We start from the raw sequence: 19208 nt of genomic DNA on the forward strand, positions 1-19208 counted from the left end.
GGTAAGTTGACCCTCCAGAAGGGGAGCCACATAAACAAACAGGATTTAAAGGGGACTATATTTTTTTAAAAAGCTATCATGAAGGTAGAATGGCAGCAGCAGGGTGGGGGCTTTCCAGTGTTTTGCACTGAGTGTCACATGTATGTCCTATGCCCATAGGACAGAAGTCTTGGGTGTGTGCTCAATGCAAGGAGCTCCTGGTCCTCAGGGAACGAGTTCGTACCCTTGAGGCCAAGGTGACTGACCTGGAGAAGCAGAGACAGTCAGGCACTCGGGGAAGACTCTCAGGGACGTATTAGATGAGCCCCGCTCCGAACGTGGCAGCCCCATTGCTGCCAGGGAGCATGAGGGTTGAGAGGGAACACGGCACCGTGCTGAGGATAAAGGGAATGCACCCTCAGAAGGGACCTCTTCTTCAGTTGATGAGCGGGAATCCTTTTGCGCCAAGGAACCATCCCTGGGCAGGGAGAGAGGGCGGATCTTGGTATTGGTGATTCAATCCTTAGGCAAGTAGACAGCTGGGTGACAAAACCGCGTACTGACCTTATGGTGACTTGCCTGCCTGGTGCAAAGGTAGTGTACATTACACGTGTAGTAGATAGGCTGATGGACAGTGCTGCGGAGGAGCCAGTGGTCGTGGTGCATGTTGACACCAAGGGTGTGGGGAAATGCAGTCATGAGGTCCTGGAGGAATAATTTAGGCTGCAAGGCAGGAGACTTAAGGCCAGGACCTCCAAGGTAGCCTTCTCAGAAGTGCTACCTGTTCCATGTGCAGGGCTGGAGAGACAGGCACAAATTAGAAGTCTCAATGTGTGGATGAGATGATGGTGCAAGGAAGAAGGGTTTAAATTTGTTTGCTTTCTGGAACAAGTGGAAGCTGTACAAAAGAGACCATCTCCACTTGTCCGCAGATGGAACCAGGCTGCTGGCGCTTAAAATCAAAAAGGTGGTAGATCAGTTTTTAAACTAAATCTTGGGAGAAAGTCGACAGGAGATGAAATGTCTCTGGTTCAGGAGGACTCATCTCAAAGAGATGAAAGGTTAGCTGTTACTTTTCTACCGGGTAATGGATTAGAGTTGTCCACTGAGATGGTGACAAACAGTATGGAGTGTCTGCCAAAGTCTCAAGGCGGCAGGAGCAAGGCTGCTGGCCTAACTTGCCTGGGAAATTATAGATGTTTGTATACAAATGCTAGAAGTGTTCGAAGTAAAATTGGTGAGTTGGAATGTTTAGTGTTGGGGGAAAACAGACATTGTGGGAATTTCAGAAACTTGGTGGAATGAGGAGAATCAGTGGGACACGGTGATACCTGGATATAAGTTATATCGGAAGGATAGGGAGGGAAGAGTTGGAGGTGGGGTGACTCTGTATGTCAGAGAGGGTATACAGTCCAGTAAGACTGAGGTCAAAGAATAAGATTCCCTTCTAGAAATGCTTTGGGTCGAAATAGAGGGCCCAAAAGGAAATTTAACTATGGGAGTTTGTTATTGCCCACGAAATCAAAAGATTATAATATGATGGAGGGATTAAAGATAGCGGCTAAGCATAAAAACCGTGTTGTACTAGGTAATTTTAACTACCTGCAGATTGATTGGGTCAATATGTGTTCTGGTCGAGAGAAAGAGATTGAGTTTCTTGATGTTCTCAATGACTGTGCTATGGAGCAGATGGTAACAGAACCTACCAGAGATGGGGCAATCCTGGATTTGGTCCTAAGTAATGCCCAAGACTTGGTGAGAGATGTAAAATTGATCACACCGCTTGGGAGCAATGACCATAAGATTATTGATTTCACCATTTGTATAAATAGAGTTCCCCCAAAAGACAGGCACAACCACGTTTAACTTTAAAAGGGGTAAATTCTCTGAGATGAGGAGGCATGTGAAGAGGAAACTGAAAGGAAAGGTAAATATGGTCAAAACCCTTGGGGAAGCTTGCAGGCTATTTAAAACTACAATCCTAGAAGCTCGGATAAAATATATACCACAAGTTAGGAAAGGCACAAACAAGTATAAGAAAAAGCCCGCATGGTTAACAAACAAAGTAATGGAAGCTGTAAAAAATAAGAAGGACTTCTTTAAGCGGTGGAAAGCTAGTCCAAGTGAGATTAGTAAAAGGGAACACAGGCTGTGGCAAATCAAATGCAAGACTGTGATCAGGCAGGCAAAAAGGGACTATGAGGAGCATATTGCAAAAAACATAAAGACCAACAATAAAAATTTCTTCAAATATATTAGAAGCAGGAAACCAGCCAGGGAGGCAGTGGGGCCCTTGGATGACCAAGGGATAAAAGGATTACTAAAGGACGATAGGGAAATGGCTGAGAAGCTGAATGCGTTTTTTGCCTCCGTCTTCACTGTGGAAGATGAGAAGTGTTTGCCTGCTCCAGAACCACTTATTTTGGAAGGGGTGTTGAAAGACCTGAGTCTGATTGAGGTGACAAGAGAGGAGGTCCTACAACTGATAGACGAATTAAAAACTAATAATTGATGAACACGAGTTATTGAGGAAGACTCAGCATGGCTTCTTTAAGGGAAGATCTTGCCTCACTAACCTGTTACATTTCTTTGAGGGGGTGAACAAACATGTGGACAAAGGAGACCCAATAGATGTTGTTTACCTTGACTTCCAGGAAGCTTTTGATAAAGTTCCTCATCAAAGGCTCCTTAGTAAGCTCGAGAGTCGTGGAGTAAAAGGACAGGTCCTCTTGTGGATCAAAAACTGGCTAATTAATAGGAAGCAGAGAGTGAGTATAAATGGGCAGTCTTCACTGTGAAGGACGGTAAACAGTGGGGTGCCGCAGGGCTCAGTACTGGGTCCCATGCTCTTTAACTTGTTCATAAATGATTTGGAGTTGGGAGTAAGCAGTGAAGTGGCCAAGTTTTCAGATGACACTAAATTGTTCAGGGTGGTGAGAGCCAGAGAGGATTGTGAGGCACTCCAAAGGGATCTGTTGAGGCTGGATGAGTGGGCATCAGCGTGGCAGATGAGGTTCAATGTGGCCAAGTACAAAGTAATGCACATTGGGGCCAAAAATCCCAGCTACAAATACAAGTTGATGGGGTGTGAATTGGCAGAGATTGACCATGAGAGAGATCTTGGGGTTGTGGTAGATAACTCACTGAAAATGTCAAGACTGTGTGCGATTGCAATTAAAAAGGGCAACGCCATGCTGGGAATTATTAGGAAGGGAATTGAAAACAAATCAGCCAGTGTCATAATGCCCCTGTATAAATCAATGGTGCGGTCTTATTTGGAATACTGTGTACAATTCTGGTCACTGCACCTCAAAAAGGATATTATAGCATTGGAAAAAGTCCAAAAAAAGGCAACTAGAATGATTAAAGGGTTGGAATACTTTTCCTATGAAGAAAGCGCTTGGGGCTCTTTAGTTTGGAGAAACGTCGACTGCGGGGTTATGTGATAGAGGTTTACAAGATAATGCATGGGATGGAGAAAGTAGAGAAAGAAGTACTTTTCTCCCTTTCTCACAATACAAGAACTCGTGGGCATTCGATGAAATTGCTGAGCAGGTGGGTTAAAACGGATAAAAGGAAGTACTTCTTCACCCAAAGGGTGATTAACATGTGGAATTCACTGCCACAGGAGGTGGTGGCGGCTACAAGCATAGCCAGCTTCAAGAGGGGGTTAGATAAAAATATGGAGCAGAGGTCCATCAGTGGCTATTAGCCACAGTATGTGTGTGTGTGTATTTATATATATATGAAAAAAAATTTTGGCCACTGTGTGACACAGTGTTGGACTGGATGGGCCATTGGCTTGATCCAACATGGCTTCTTTTATGTTCTTATTGATTTCTGTTGGATTGTGTCCTGTTGGATTGTGTCCATATTTGTAGATTGCTTTAGCCTCAACCTTTAAGAAGCTCCACGGATGTAAGCTAAAACTCTCAACCATTCTTGTGCTTCCAAGACACAGAGGCAAAAAATAATGCAAACATGCTACTTGGTATTAGTGTTTTTTGCATAAATTGAATTAATTCACTGTGACAGATTAAATTTTCATATTGCCCAGTTTGCATGTACATATATTTTTGTGTGTTGTCTTTATGTTAAAATCATTCACAGGGAGTGAAACGAATAGCCAATGAAACCAATAGCCAAGAAATATTAACAATTTAAAAACTAGTAGTATAATATAGAACCAGTCTGAAAATCATATTGCATGACATTCTGACAGATTCTTGAGAACCAGGCTTCAGTGGGTACAGAGATGAAAGCTTCCAGTATCATAGAATGGCTAAATCCTTTTTGCTTTTGTAGAGCAAGAGTGTCTTGAACTCAAAGTACAGTTGGTGAAGCTGTGCAAACAGAAATAAAGTTCCACCCTGTTTTCCACTTCAATCTAATGAGTTATGCAAAATGCTGCTTCTGGGGGACAAAAAAAATCTTCAGGAACTGCATGGAGGGCAAATTGGAAAGGGGAAATTAGCAAAAATTGATCTGCCTTCCTTACAGTTGTGAAGACAAAGTTTGGATTCAGTCCAGGATTTCCAACAACTGAGTATCAAATCCAAGTTTACAAAATGATCTTGGGCCATGGTTTCATTGCTTTTCTCTCTTTCTCTTGGGACACACAGACCACATTGCATTGATCATAGAACTTTTGGGGAAAATACCTCGCAAACTGATTGTGGCTGGAAAATACTCCAAGGAGTTTTTCACCAAAAAAGGTAAGAGGGGAAAGAGTCTTGCATGTCTCTGTTGCTTGAAGTTGAAAATCTGAGGGCTGCAATCCAGAGTTATGCTTGGCACTACGTAGTTCTTTGCTATTTAAAAGAAAATGCCTTTCTGCTTTCCTAATATGTCTGATCCAAGATTCTGGAATACCCATTAGTGGCTGAGGTCCTTGGTAGTCCTTTTAGTCTAAAAGAAAATTCAAACACAAAAGCTGTGTTTTACATTTTACCAAGATGAACCAAAATCACGCCATTTGTATTTACTCTTGTGTTTAATTCATTGAAAACTAATTCAGATGAGCTTTAACATTTTAGAGCCCTTGTGAGTCTAAAGTAGTAGCACATACAGAGGAGCTAGGAAGTATTATGATCAAGAGAAGTAATTAGGCATTCTGTGGATTGTTCAACTCCAGATCATAATTAAGAATAGTGTGAGGTCTTGACATATTTTGTGGAGTGAGTCCGGCATGTTGCTTGTCTTCTGAAAGAATTGGCCTGATTGCCTCCAGGCTAGGAGTGCCATGCTATAAAATCCTGTCTGGAAACATTAACATTTGAGCTTAAATAGATGCTTTGGATAAATGCAATACCCATTGCGCAAGCAACATGAGTGGGGGGACCCCTCTTTTTTCTGCTGAGCAACATCAGTTAATAAAACTTCTCTGAAACCCTACAATCTTCTTGGGTAACCTTCCTGCTCATGTTAATGACATCCTGTTAATTTTCCTGTCATTGCTTTCAGGTGATCTGAAGCACATCACCAAATTGAAGCCATGGGGTCTCTTTGAAGTTCTGGTGGAGAAATATGAGTGGTCCCAAGATGAGGCAGCTGCATTCACAGACTTCTTATTACCAATGCTGGAGCTGAACCCTGAGAAGAGAGCTACAGCAGCACAGTGTCTCAGGCACCCCTGGCTCAACTCTTAAAATGCTCCAGCCTGGCACCGTGGCCCTGTAGTTGGGTTTGCAGCATAATACATACACACCTAGATGGCCTCCTTTTCCCAAGTCAATTTTTTCCTTGTTGATTTTCAGAGCAAAGCTTCTCTTTGAGGGCTTTTGAGATTTTAGATAAATCTTAACTGTTCATGTAAGTTTGTGTACTTGGCTCAGTCAGGACCGTTGTCAGCCAGTGGGTGTCCAATTTGCTTTGCTATGGTTGGGGTTTGCCAAAGAGTTTTTACGGAAATGTGAAATTACCCCTGACTCTCTTCCTTGCTCAAGTACCTTACCCTGAAAATGTGGGGAAATCTCCACTGGGGCATGCACACTCCCTTAAGTATATTGCAGTCATCCCAAGGGGGATGTGAAGAGCTGTGAATCCCTCCTTAGCTCACTGACTCCAGGAGTCATTTTCCTAGTGCACATCCAGTTGCTGACAATAAGAGGAGAAATAGCAAATGGCACCAAGGTGGTAGCTCCATGTGGAGCACTGAACTCTCAATTCTCTACTCATTCCTAAGGTCTCTGATCTGCTGCTTGGGTAATCTTTTTTTTCCCTCCAGACGTACTTTCCCTCTAGTTTTAGCCATTAAATCTTTTGGAGCAGCCTGTATGAAATAGATTTTAGTATCATTTTTGTCCCACAGTGTTCTGGAGAGTTTCTGAGTCCTGTAAAGTCAGCTACTGTCCTGTGCTGTAGCACGTGAACTTGAAATACATTTTGCAAGGGAGATGAAAGCAACAGGGATTGGTAGAAGTAACAGTATGTGCAGGACAAACTTAAGTATTTGTTGCCTGTAGAGTTGCAGACAGATTGCCCCCTGTTTGTATACCATAATGCCTGGGGCAGTACATGGCATGCCAGCCATGCATTTTGGGACAATAGGTGCTTGATGATTATGTGGGTTTCTGTCACCCAAACGAGGCCACAAAAGCAGGGGAATTAACCAGCATCAGGCAGGCCACTGTTTATGCACGTCTGCCTTATGCCTTTAACAGCACTAGGTCAGCCTTGTATGAAATTGTATTTCAGTAGAGAGCGGTTAATTTTCTTAGACAAATGAAATACATCCCTACCCTTTAACAATAAGTGTGTGTGTGGAGGGGGGGAATCGAGGGCTGCCTTTCCTAGTGCTATATGTCCAGACTTTCAGCCACCATATTTCCCAAGGCTCATGCTGGCCCTGTTAAGTTGTCTAAGTTGCTGGACTCTTGACATTTACCTTTCTGAATAGAATTCCTTTTCTTCAGTATGAACACCAGGGTAAATAATATAGGGGATGGAATAATTTCTATCTTCCCCCTTAGAGACAAAGTGTCAAAGTTTGTTTTCGTTTTTCAGATCACTGAAAACCAGGTTGCTCAGCAAGACAGAAATGTAAACTTTAAAACTCCTAAAGAGAGGGGATTAGTTGTCACTGACTATTGTAGGCTGTTTTTTTAAGAGAAAAAGGTCAAAGGTTTGTAATACTTGGTAGTTTTACAATGAGCATCTCTTAGGCTTCCCTCAGCTATAAAATACCCTCCCTCCTCCTCTAATGTAAGGTTTGGGATGAGTGGTACTTCCAGCAGCCCTTCCTTACTATGGACCAAATAGGCCTTTGAGATTATGAAAATTCTCCATGGCTATCAACTGCTGGAGGCTCAGACTTGCAGGCACTGTGTCAGGCAGTCCACTGCAAAAGCTGCCAGCAGTGTGACACTGTTGTTTTTTTGTGAGTTTTGAAATCTCAGTTTATAGTAACCTTATTTTCCCCCTCTTAAAAAAAAAACCCTGGTTCTTCTTTTTTTTAAAGTGTAACCATCCTACCCCATTTCCTTTCTAGTCCAGCCATGCTGTTGTTTGATGCCTCACTAGGCCTTTAGCGGAATCTGTGCTGCATGTCTATTTAAGAAATCTGAAGTAAAGTTCTCTATGCACAAGGTGAAAAGAAAAGTTTTAAAACCATAATGAGTCTCCTGTTATACGGAGTATCTTCCTCACTTCCAAAAGCACTTCTGTGCCTATCTATAGAGAGATTTAAGATGGGACTAGAATGTATAATGCATACTTTCTCTTTGAATACTGTGAAGACTTGCTGGCAGGGAGAATTGAATTTCTGGTGTCAACACAACCTTGTTTGCTTCAACACCTTGACTACCCAAATGGAGGAAAAACTCATTGGAGTGGGGTGTCTGCATCTCTTAGTTCAAATACAGGTTCCCCTCCACAGAAGAAGGCTGCTGCTGTCTCTCTTGCACTACAAGAGCAGTTCAGATTAATACAAGAGAACTTGGCAAGATTGCCTAAGTATTTTGTGCTCACATCAGGTTCACTCGACTTCCAAATTGCCATAAAGTGCTCACTAACAGATTTGTACTTGTTTTGTTGGCCTAAAACCTGAAGGAAAATATACATTTTTATTCTTTCTATTGTGTGCATTGTCTTCTTTCTTTTGTAAATGCAGCACAATAAACAGATTACTAAATCATAGGTACTTTTTGATACACTAAGTCCATCCATAAATTTTATATAGTAGTGCTTTTTATGGGCTGAGGGAATAGCCAGCAGCTCAAATTAAATATAATTGGTGATAGTATGATTGCTTTGGAGGAGGGGCATAGCATGGTGATATAAATATCCTATTGGTAGGGAAGAATTGCACAGAAATTTGCTGACTGATTCAGAAATTATGGTTATTTAGTTTGTAATGCTGCAGAAAGTTGTTAATTTAGTCCTTGAAAGATCAAACCCTGGTGAGTTGTTATTCAGTCATTGCAGAATCAAGACAGTTAAATGCACTTTGGAAATGTCACCTGCCATCTTGGTCTAATAATTGTCTGAAAAAACAGGAAGATCTTGGAGGTGATTGTTTTCAATTGTCCTAGACTCTTGCCCATAAAGAGAACCCTATTTCTATCCAGATTCAAGGTAAATAATTTTTCTCAGGCTGACTGGGCATTTGAGCTGATACTGTTGCCTGCCTTTCTGGAGTTGTCATATCTTTGTATTTTATTTTATTTTATCAAATTTATATCCTGCCCTCCCCTAATGGGCTCAGGGCATAAATACCCTTTGTCCTGTGGCTTTCCTGATAATCTGAACTGCCATTGGGCAAGGGTGGAGGAGGAGAGGGAGGGAGGGAGGGAAAAGTCCTAAGGCCGACTAATAGAGCAGTTAATACAGAGAACCAGTATTTCTGCATATTTTTGAGCACAGGTTTTAGTTAATCTCTGCTTTGTGAAATACTTCAGTTAGACAAGTGAACATACGAACAGAATAAGGCTGTGTTTCAGATCTGATTGAGAGCATGTTAATCTGAAAATATAGGTAGCTTCAAAATTAACACTCCTGTGCAAAGAAAAATTAATTATTGTGGTCTAAAGAATATTGTGCACCTCCCACTCCCTGTATTCTGGTACAAGATGAGCAAGTGTTTTATTTATTAATCATTTTTATTTGAAAACCATCAGCATATCTGGGTATTTTAATTAAGATTCTCTTTTACTAATATATCAGATACTTCTATAGTTAACACAAAAAACTCAGCGATCACAATTTTTAATTTAAAGACTCCTCCAGTTATTTTGTCAAAATATCCTAGATACTGTGTTATTCTTTGCATAGTTACATCTATTTAAATGCATCATAGAGTTTTAAAATAAACATTAAGCATAGCCAAATGGGTTTGATCCCACAACAGCTGATACATAAGTTAGAATGTACATATAACAACTTCAGCATTCCGTTTAACTTTCCTCAACCATGCTAGTGTTGTATCTCCATTTGATGGAGTTCCAGTTCAAAGAATTCCACATCCATAGTGGAAACTTTCTCAAGCTAGTCTTTCTCAAAAGTAAGATTTCATGTCCTGGGGAGGAGTGCTGCATAGGATCCAACTCATGTATTCTTGTAAGGAATATCATAATTCTTAGGAAAGGAGATGGTCTGGTTGAAGGAGATAGGCTTTTCTGGACAACAGTAAGTTTTGCAAAAGGAATCCTTCTACCTTTAAACTCCTTTTATTGTGGATATTCGTTGTTCTTTTGTCTTTATAGAATCAAATATTTTACAGGTATTGGTACTATAATGCCTGACAGCCATGTATTTCACTCAGTCTTCTGAAGCCCAAGTTGGTTAGCATGTGTATACTTAGTTTAACCAAATGGCAGAAGCAACACATGCATTGCAGTCTTCACCTTCATTCAAGTCCTTCTGCAAGATAAAACACATTCAAATTATGACTTTTGCAAGTAAGGAATGGGTGTGTTACTCCCTGGTAGCCCCAGTTCAAATGGCTGCTGTTTGGGAAACAGCTGCCATTTAGCGTCTGACTGTGCATGAATACAAATCATTATGTCATATAACATACATGGGGTAGAATCTACCAGCAAGGATGAGTAAAATAATTAGAGTGTCACAGAACATGAGCTTCCAGTTCTAAAATGAAAGCCACTCTGAATGCAACGGTCAGTCGCAATCTATACTGCAACTTTATGACCCTTTGTGCCTTGAATTTTGCAATTAAGAGCAGTTCAATATATTGAACAATATATTGTGTACTGCCAGTAAGTTCGACTTTGGCACTGTGCTTCCCTTAATCAGAGTGGCTGGCCCTGAATTCTGTGTATGTTTAGGGCTTGAGTTAATTGTCCCTTTACAAACGGATGGTAGGATATCGGTTAGTAATCATATTCTTGGTGCTAATGCAGAGATGTCACTGCCTTTTGGCAAAAAGTACATTGGGCTCTGAAAGCTTTTGTCATAATCACAAGTGCTTGAAACTTATTTGGTCTAGAAATAAAGGCACAGGCCCTTAGTCTTATATGAACTTGATTGTTTTCAGAGATGTGTGGTTATCCCAGTTCTTGGACGTGTGAACACCTCACAAGCAGTAAGACTTGTGCATTAAATATTTAATTTCTTCTTGTATAGCTAATGTTAATTGTACAAATGAAACTAAGCATAACCACCTCTCAAAGTATTTTGGGCTTCATCTCTCCCAATTCTGTATATGAATGTTAATCTTAACAAGCTAGGCAGGTAGAACCTATAAGAAAAATGCTGTTTTGGATTATACATTTCTGACTGAGTGCAATGGAAAGTCATGCCCCACTTCTCTTCCACAGTCATTGCTGTTCTCAGTGCCATGTCTAATATTCTGATACCTGGACCTTGTGGAGGGCATAACCAATCACCATATGATGGGACAGAGAAAGTAAAGTTTCATGCACAAAAGACCATTACCTTTGTTATCTACTTGGAAGTCAGATGGAAGAAGATTGTCTTGCCGGTTGCCTAGCACAAATGCCAAGAAAGAGAGGATGACAGCATCAATGATCCCAATGATGCATAGGATATATGCCCAACGTACTGTGCACACACCTAGTGTGTATTTGTCAGTCTTCTCACCACACATGCGTTTCACCTCTGGGGAGTCCCAGCCATCTGGGTAAAGCAGGCAACCTATTGCCAAACCTGTAGCTGCAGAAGAAGGTGGTTTGATTATTATTACTATATGAAAGTAACTCTATAGTATGACATCTTGTCTCATGTAAACCAAATGCCTGATAAAGGGAGATCACTTTATACAGAAAGGTTTGTAAATGTGATGGTGGGTTTGCTAGAGGGTCATTAGCAATGCAAGCAGGTGAGGGGGTGAGCTAGCCGAGTGAAAGTGACAAGTTTTGCCAGCTTTGATAAGATCCATTGCAACCAGAATTTGCTGCGATTACCTCTTCCTCATTGCTTTGGATGTAAAAACTGGTTATGGAGGCAGTCAAGCCTGGGCAGCTTCTCTGCTTTTAAGATCCACAGTTTAGCTTGACAGATAATAGCTTGGATTTGTGCAAGCTTGCACCTTGCTTTGAACAACTTTGTGTGTTTTCAGTAGCAGAGGTTTCCCTCACTATTGAGCACCCATACTCTTACCTGAGATAAGAGAGGATGTTCCTAGCTCAGAATGAAGGCATTCTCCCTTTAGTATAACTTGTTCTTCTGGAGCACAGTCTACCTGCTTTTTCTTATTTCAGCTGTGTTTCTGAGCATTAAATACACCAACCATGCCTCCCTTTTAAAAAAAGTGAGCACGAATAACATCCCTTGAGAACAAAAGAGCCTCCATTGTTGGCACCTGTGTTGCTAGAAATGACTCTAGGGCATATTTTAGATGTTGCCGCGGTAACGCCTGTGAGTTCTGCTGTAAAAATACAATAGTAGTTTGGTTGCAGAAATTACTTCCCTTGGGACTACTCCTATTATTCATTGTTAGGGGACCCCCTCCAGTATTATAAAAGGAATGTGTAAGATGAATGCTATCAGTCAGTGCCTCTGGCTAAAGCTAAGTTAAATCATCCAGCAGGCTGCTGTTGTTGCCTAGAACCTCATTAGTGGGACTCCTGCTTGAAGTCTATACCTCTTTCCTGGAGCAGGCCTATGCATCAGCAGTTTCCTGCACAGAAGACAGGCTTGCGTTGTCATCTTTCCAGGACTCCTGCAGGGTTGGGGTCACTGCTGTGGAGAAAGCAAGGGTGCTCTCTAGATTTCTCTGTACAACAGCAGGCTAGGCCAAGGGGATGGGTAGATGGGGTCATGGTGGTCTACTGTGATTCCATCCATCTATCAAGGTGCCTCAATCAGCAGTCTACCAGTTTTGAGTGTGCCCCTGAGCAATGTTCCCTCTAAACTTCAGAGTCCTATGAGCAAAAATTCTACTTTGTGAGCTACTGGCATTAAAGTTGTGAGCTGCTGCATAAATTAGTTTGCTCTGGGGTCATCCTTCTTGAGCTAAGACAAAAATGTGTGAGCTGGAGGCTAAAAATCTGTGAGCCAGCTCACACTAACTCAGCTTAGAGGGAATACTGCTCCTGGGGGTGATGACTGATATAGGATAGGGATTCTGGTAGCATACTGTCCATCCTGGTCCAGGGGGACTAGCATCCATGCTGAGGCCAAGTTGTCAGGACTTTCATGGCCTTGATGACCATGGGCCTGTCCCAAGTATTACTGGCCTCATACATTTAACAGGACACACACTAGATTTGGCCTATTACACTGATGGAGAGGATGATCTGGAGGAGGGGAATTACTTTTTCCCTTGTCGTGGAAATATTACCTGATAAGAGTTCAGACTTAAGAGTTCAAGCTTCCTCTTTCCTCTGCAGAGGTACATTCAGATGGTCCACCCTAGGCACCTGATGGATCCTGATAGGTTCCAGTCAGTGCTTTGGGGTTTTCTCACCTCAGCGGCTGACAGTTCTGTTAAGGCTCTTACTGCTCTCTGGAACAGGGAGATGGCCCAAGCTGTTGACACAATTGTCCATAAGTGTCCTTTCCCCATCTCCCCGGAGAACTGATGATAATGAAACAGGAGGGAGGAGAGCTAGAGTGATGCTGGTGGAAAACTTGGATCAAGGCTGATCAAATATGGAATAGAGCCCATAGAGTCTATTATGTGTTGGTGATGTTGACAAAAAAGCAATATTTCTCTGCATGTAATCATCCAGCTGAACTCTTGTCATGTGATTCAGTGACCTTTACATCATTGTCCCAAGGAATTGGACTCTGACCATGCAATGGCCTTCTATGATCATTTCACCACTTTACAGAAAAAACTGCCCAGATCTGCTCTAGGTTTGATGCCAATGTGGATGCATGTTCAGATAATGTACCCTTGGCACCTGCTTGTCCAATTTATACAGATACTTTTCAGCTTGTGGAGCCTGAGAATGTAGAGCCTGAGAATGTGGAGAAGTTTCTGTGCAGGTGAGATGTTCTTTACCCTTGCATTTCCTGGCTGATAAAACTGCCAGAGGGGAACGGCTTTAGTAGGTAAGAGGAATGGAAAATGCTTCCTTGACAACAGGAGTTATGCTGCCCATGCTAAAAGTTTAAATATAAACGGGACCATGGAGGAAAGACGAAGAAAAAACTCTCAGTGTAAAATGCAATTTTAACTTGGGAAAAATGAGTATAAAAATACAAGACGAATATAATCAGTACATATCTTGTTAAACGATGATCTTATGCGACATCTGGATCAGGGCGGTTCTGCAGTGCTGCTGTTACTAGATCTGTCAGCCGCTTTTGACACGGTTGACCACCAGCTACTGACTGACCGCCTCACCGATGTGGGGATACAGGGATCTGCCTTGCAGTGGCTGACTTCCTTTCTCCAAGATCGGGGACAAAGGGTGGTGATAGGGGAGGAAGCATCCCAGAGGCACCCCCTTAGTTGCGGGGTGCCGCAGGGAGCGGTCCTATCCCCGATGTTATTTAATATCTATATGCGCCCCCTTGCCCAGATAGTCAGGAGGTATGGACTGGGTTGCCATCAATATGCGGATGACACCCAGCTCTACCTAATGATGGGTGGCCAGTCTGACTGTACCCCGGAAAATCTAGACCTGGCATTACAAGCCGTGGCCTCCTGGCTCAGACTGAGTCGGCTGAAATTGAATCCGACGAAGACGGAGGTTCTCTACCTGGGTCGGGGCGGTCCGGGGAGAGAGATCCAGCTGCCGGCCCTTGACGGGGTGCCACTAATACCGGTCCCCAAGGTCAAGAGCTTAGGCGTGCTCCTCGAGTCCTCCCTTACAATGGAGGCTCAGGTGGCAGCCACTGTTAGATCTGCCTTTTTCCATCTTCGGCAAGCACGGCAGCTGGCCCCTTACCTGGACCGCAGCGACCTAGCGACGGTAATCCATGCTACGGTCACCTCAAGAATAGATCACTGTAATGCTCTCTACATGGGGCTACCCCTGACGCTAACCCGGAGACTACAACTAGTGCAGAACGCTGCGGCACGGCTGTTAATGGGGCTACCACGACGGGAGCACATTTGGCCAGTGCTGAGAGAGCTACACTGGTTGCCTGTTGTGTTCCGAGTTCGCTTCAAGGTGTTGGTATTAACCTTTAAAACCCTTTATGGTCAGGGACCTGCCTATCTACGGGACCGCCTTTCCCCATATATCCCCCAGAGAGCACTGCGATCAGGGACAAAAAATCTGCTGTCTGCCCCTGGCCCAAAAGAAGCCAGGCTATCCGCAACAAGATCTAGGGCCTTCTCGGTGGCAGCACCAGAACTCTGGAACACCCTCCCAGAAGCTATAAGGGCCCTGCGGGATGTGTCGGCGTTCCGCAGGGCCTGTAAGACCGAACTGTTTAGGCAGGCTTTTCTGGTTGACTGAAAATGGGCTGCCACCGGACATCCTACAGAAGCTGGCGGTCATAGTCAGAACCCAATACCGCCAGACTAGATTGAGATAGCGTACTAGTTTTTAACTTGATAAATGTTTTATGGTTTTATATGTTTTATGGAATTGATTGTTTTTATGATACTGTAAGCCGCCCTGAGTCCGCTTGCGGAGAGGGCGGGATATAAATGTAAAGTAATAAATAAATAAATAAATATCACCAAGTTAAAACCTCATAAGTTACTCAGTGCTCCTACTGCCCTTATGTGGCTAAAAGCCACTATATTACTTTCAGTCCAGTATTAAAAATAGGTGGTCCAATGGAGAACCAGTCCGCTTGCAAGCCGTTTCAGATCTCAGATCCTCCTCCTAGGGACCATTCTTTTAAGAATTGTACAGTTTTCCAGGTTCAGTAGTGCCAAATGAAATCCCGCATAATAATGGGAATGCCATAGGAAGTGCTATCCTTATCAGCAATGCAGACATCCCTGGTAAGAGATGTAGAGCTTGTTGCACCAACTGGGAACTGTGCTATTAAGTTCAGCATTCATGTCAATAGAAAGTTACCCATGAAGTCCTAAAGTTTAACATTTGATTTCAAAAGAGGGAACTTTACAAAAGTATGGGGAATAGTTAACAGAAGCTGGAAAAGACTGCTGTCCCCTGGTAGACATATATAGTTGGACTTTCAAAATACTTTTGGCAAAACACCTTTGACAAGGTTCTTCACCAAAGACTCAGGAGTCATGGGATAAGAGGATGGATTAAAACTGGTTAAATGACAGGAAACAAAGAGCAGAAATAGACAGTTCTCACAATGGAAGGAAGTAAGCAGTGGGGTGCCACAAGGATTGGTATTGAAGCCAGTACTTATATTTATTCCTAAATGATCCTAGAGCAAGGGGTGAGTAGTGTACTGCCCAAGTTTGCAGATGATACTGAACTTGAGGGCAAGACAGTCACCCTGAAAGATCTGCCCATCCCCCAGTTTCTTGGTCCTCCATTAGTCTTGGACAAAAGGTTGGGATGTGTGTGGTGATACTCATTCAGTTCACCTTCAGGATGCTCCCCTCACCAAAGATCACCTACATTGACTAAGTAGGCCTTGCATAGGATGCTGAAGAGAGTTTGGCTATCTGGCTGGTGTATCAACTGCCGCACCTTCTGGAGGCAGTTTTGAGCTGGGCCTTGGAGTTTCCCAGACTTTTGATTCTAAAGACTTCAGTGTCCATGCTGATACCTGAGTGAGGGAGGGTGAAACAAAAGACAAAATGTTTAAAAAGTGAAAAAACTGTCCCCCTCCATTTCTCAGTCCTCTGTCACAGACAAAAGGTTGGGGGGGGGTGGCAGTACTGTGTTCTTTGCCTGCCTAAGCTTACAATTTTGCTACTGCTCATGTGATCATTTATGTAAGGGTGAAAAGAGGAGCCAAGAGTTCCTGAACTTGTCAGGCATTCTTGATTCTCTTTTAGCTGACTTCAGCCTCTGAATTGTACTTGAAATTATACTTTCAGACCTCACTTAATTAGATACACAGGAGTGCCCACCCACTCCTATGACTCATGAAAGCATGCACTAGAATAATTTTCCTAGTCTTTTCGATGCTACTGAGTTCCTGTTTGATTGTATTACAACAAGAAACTAATCCTTCTGGATTTATTTTTGATTTGTTTAAAATGCCAGATTAATACTGCTGCTCTTTCACCAATTTTTTGTTTACATTGCTGGCAGTTTTGCTGCAATTTATTTTCCACCTGCAGAAACAGAACAATGCTGGCAATATAACCTTTCTCTTTGACATAAATATTTCAAAGGGCTTCAGGTGTCTCTTGGATTTCAGCATCATCTTTCTGTCAAGTACAGGCCTCATTGATAGATGCTGGGCTCATAAAAACTGTACATGCCCCTTGCTTGTGTTCCTTGTCTTTGAATGTTACCACTATGGACAGGGCTGAGACAGTCATTAATCATGTAAGCACCAACTTAACCACTTAGGCTACATGGAAAGCTACCACAAGGCAAATGTCCTAATTTAAATGTACTTCTTACATAAATCAGATATCTGGATCTGTTCCACTGTACCACTAGAGTTATACCACTGTGTCATTGCTTACATTAAATAACTTACATTTGTCTTTCAGAGGGAAAAATACCTAATTACCCATGCTCAAAATGAGCTTCCCATTACAAAATGCATTGACTATGAAATTTAAGTGTTTTCAAACTGGGGTTCAGAGTGTGGCTGTCTCTCCCTTTGCAGTTCTTTTCTTTCACTGTTTACACTTTTGATTGTCCCATCTGATGATTTTTTTCTCCTTTTTATCCATCAGTTTTTCTGAAGTACCTAAAATATATGCTAATTGTGTTTTATCAATCCCTACCTAGTGAGTACCTTTTAATCTCACCCTCCGTCCAATTAGCTCAGGGTTACACATTTGGTTCTATCTTTCTCATTTTGTCTCCTGTGAGACAGGCTAGGCTGAGAAAGTGTCACCGGCCCAGGACATCTATTTGGAATCCTGCCATGATGGCAGAAAGGTGACATATAATTGTAATAAAATAAGTATATATTCCAAGGGGATGCAATAGAAGGTAGTTCTATTTGGGGTTTTTTTTGTTTTTAAGCTCCACATTCAAGTGCTGCTGCTTGTTCTTTTCATATCCTCTTCCTTTTTGAGTTCCATATCTGGAGATGCCTGGACATGGATTTGTTGTTTTTAAATTTTATGTTTGTGCAGAGCCTAAGGCACCCAAACACTCTGTAGCCTGTAACCTGGGACAAGAGCTCCTTGCTACAAGTGATTTTGTTTTTTAATGTAAGATTTAAAGATAAGGTATTAATCAATGCCATTTTTATCTCACTCCCTCAGGCCAGCATTTAACAACTCGGATACATAGGAACTTATGTTTATATTGCAACTCTAGAAGCACACTTTGTCTTTTAGAATGTCTTCAGTGAGAGTCTCAACAGAAAACTTAAGTATTCTAAAAATGGCCTTTTGCTGCCAATTTCCAACCAGAGTGACTACTGGTAAATTTATAACATTTATACAGGTGATTTTTATGGAGTAGATCTGCAGAATACAGGTAGGGGATAGTTATAATATTGTAGCTATTCTCCCTGTAGGAAGTGGCAGGTCTTGAGTTAAGCCACTAGTTTGTTTCCACCAGAATCAGTCTAATCTCAAAGCAATAGTTTTTGGGGTGGTTTTGCACTTCCTATATCTCTAAAGGCTCTCTGACAATAATCACTGGTGACTTCTAGGAGCTTTATTGTCCCCTGAAATATATCACTATGCCTGAGGTGATTTTAATTCAAGTGTTACTCTTAAATAGGTTTCACAACCCCTCCCCAAGGTTCCCTCTGTGCAACTCACCTGCTGCCAGCTGCATCCAAGCACACACTTTGTAGACAGTGGCTGCATTACAGAAGAAAAACATGCTGAAGCAGAGGATGCAGCCAATTATAAGGAATGTGGAAATACCCACAAAGAACATGGCTGATTTGAAGGCACTTGAGGGGATGGTGCCAAAGTCCAGAGGGCTACCTTTGCAGATGAGCTCTCCTGTAAGGGCATTACCAATGCAATAGGAGTAAAGGCCAAAGTAGCCAGCCTGTGGTGTATCAATGCTGTCTCCAATCCAATATGGCTGGATGAAAGTCACCATCATCATCACAGCAAAGCAAAGGGTGAAGAGTGCCCACAGGACCCCCATGGCCCTGGCATTCCTCACATAGTTAGTATGGTAGATTTTTGCCGCCTCTTGTGCTGGGAGCATCTTCGCCATGATGTCAGTAAGGTCAACCTGTCTCCTTTGGGGAACAGGAGATGAGGCTTTTAGCACTCAGCACAAGCAGTAGGAATTCAGAGGCAGTAGTCAGGATGCTGGCTTTCCCCCTGTTCTGAGGGAGAAAAACAAATGAACAGTGGAGAGCAGTAGGGATTCTCTATTCCACACTTTGCTTAGCAGATGTATCCAATGTAATAGGATGCAACTCCAGGCTCTGAGACCTGCTTCAGGTTCACTTGGTGGCTCTCCAGAATGCTGGTCAGTTTACATTCTTCTCTGCTTCTTGCTTGTACATACAGAGCCTGGAGAATGCATAGCTGTGGCTCCTCCTCCCTGGTGCTTGTCATGAAGCTGCCTCCTCCTTCACCATTTCAAGATGACGTCCCTCCTGCTTCACTATGAGCCTTTATTCCTTCACCACTATTAGGGGTGTGTTGGGGGAGAGCAATTTTGTTTGTCTGGTTCCTTTCCTCAGCAATGTGGTCTGTTTCAGTACCACGGACAGCAGCTGGCAGAGAAACTGAGAACTGAGTATAAACGGAGGAGAGAATGAGAATGCAGGCAAAGATGGTGGGGGCTGTTTCTGTTGCACAGGATGTT

General features: G+C 42.6%; 2 protein-coding genes across 4 annotated transcripts in view; one reads left to right on the plus strand and one right to left on the minus strand.

The window, feature by feature from the left end:
* SRPK1 (SRSF protein kinase 1) overlaps window positions 1-8052 on the plus strand; it is a 75680-nt gene extending 67628 nt beyond the window's left edge. For both annotated transcript variants that reach the window (XM_060231538.1, XM_060231540.1), the window contains 2 exons: window positions 4602-4694; window positions 5443-8052. In XM_060231538.1, the coding sequence (XP_060087521.1) occupies window positions 4602-4694; window positions 5443-5627 (278 nt within the window). In that variant the 3' untranslated portion in view covers window positions 5628-8052. The remainder of the gene's footprint in view (window positions 1-4601; window positions 4695-5442) is intronic.
* Window positions 8053-9495: 1443 nt separating this feature from the next.
* Window positions 9496-18883, minus strand: LHFPL5 (LHFPL tetraspan subfamily member 5). 2 transcript variants are annotated; one of them, XM_060231545.1, is made up of 3 exons: window positions 18194-18883; window positions 10870-11100; window positions 9496-9837 (listed from the first exon to the last, which is right to left on the minus strand). In XM_060231545.1, exons 1-3 carry the CDS (start codon window positions 18603-18605, stop codon window positions 9824-9826), a joined length of 657 nt encoding a protein of 218 aa, XP_060087528.1. In that variant the 5' UTR covers window positions 18606-18883; the 3' UTR covers window positions 9496-9823. The 2 variants fall into 2 exon arrangements, with proteins under 2 accessions (XP_060087528.1, XP_060087527.1); XM_060231544.1 differs by having other exon boundaries at window positions 10870-11106.
* Between the last annotated feature and the right edge of the window lie 325 nt (window positions 18884-19208).

Source organism: Heteronotia binoei, chromosome 2 (assembly GCF_032191835.1).
Source record: "Heteronotia binoei isolate CCM8104 ecotype False Entrance Well chromosome 2, APGP_CSIRO_Hbin_v1, whole genome shotgun sequence".
In the NCBI taxonomy this organism is placed as follows: Eukaryota; Metazoa; Chordata; class Lepidosauria; order Squamata; family Gekkonidae; genus Heteronotia; species Heteronotia binoei.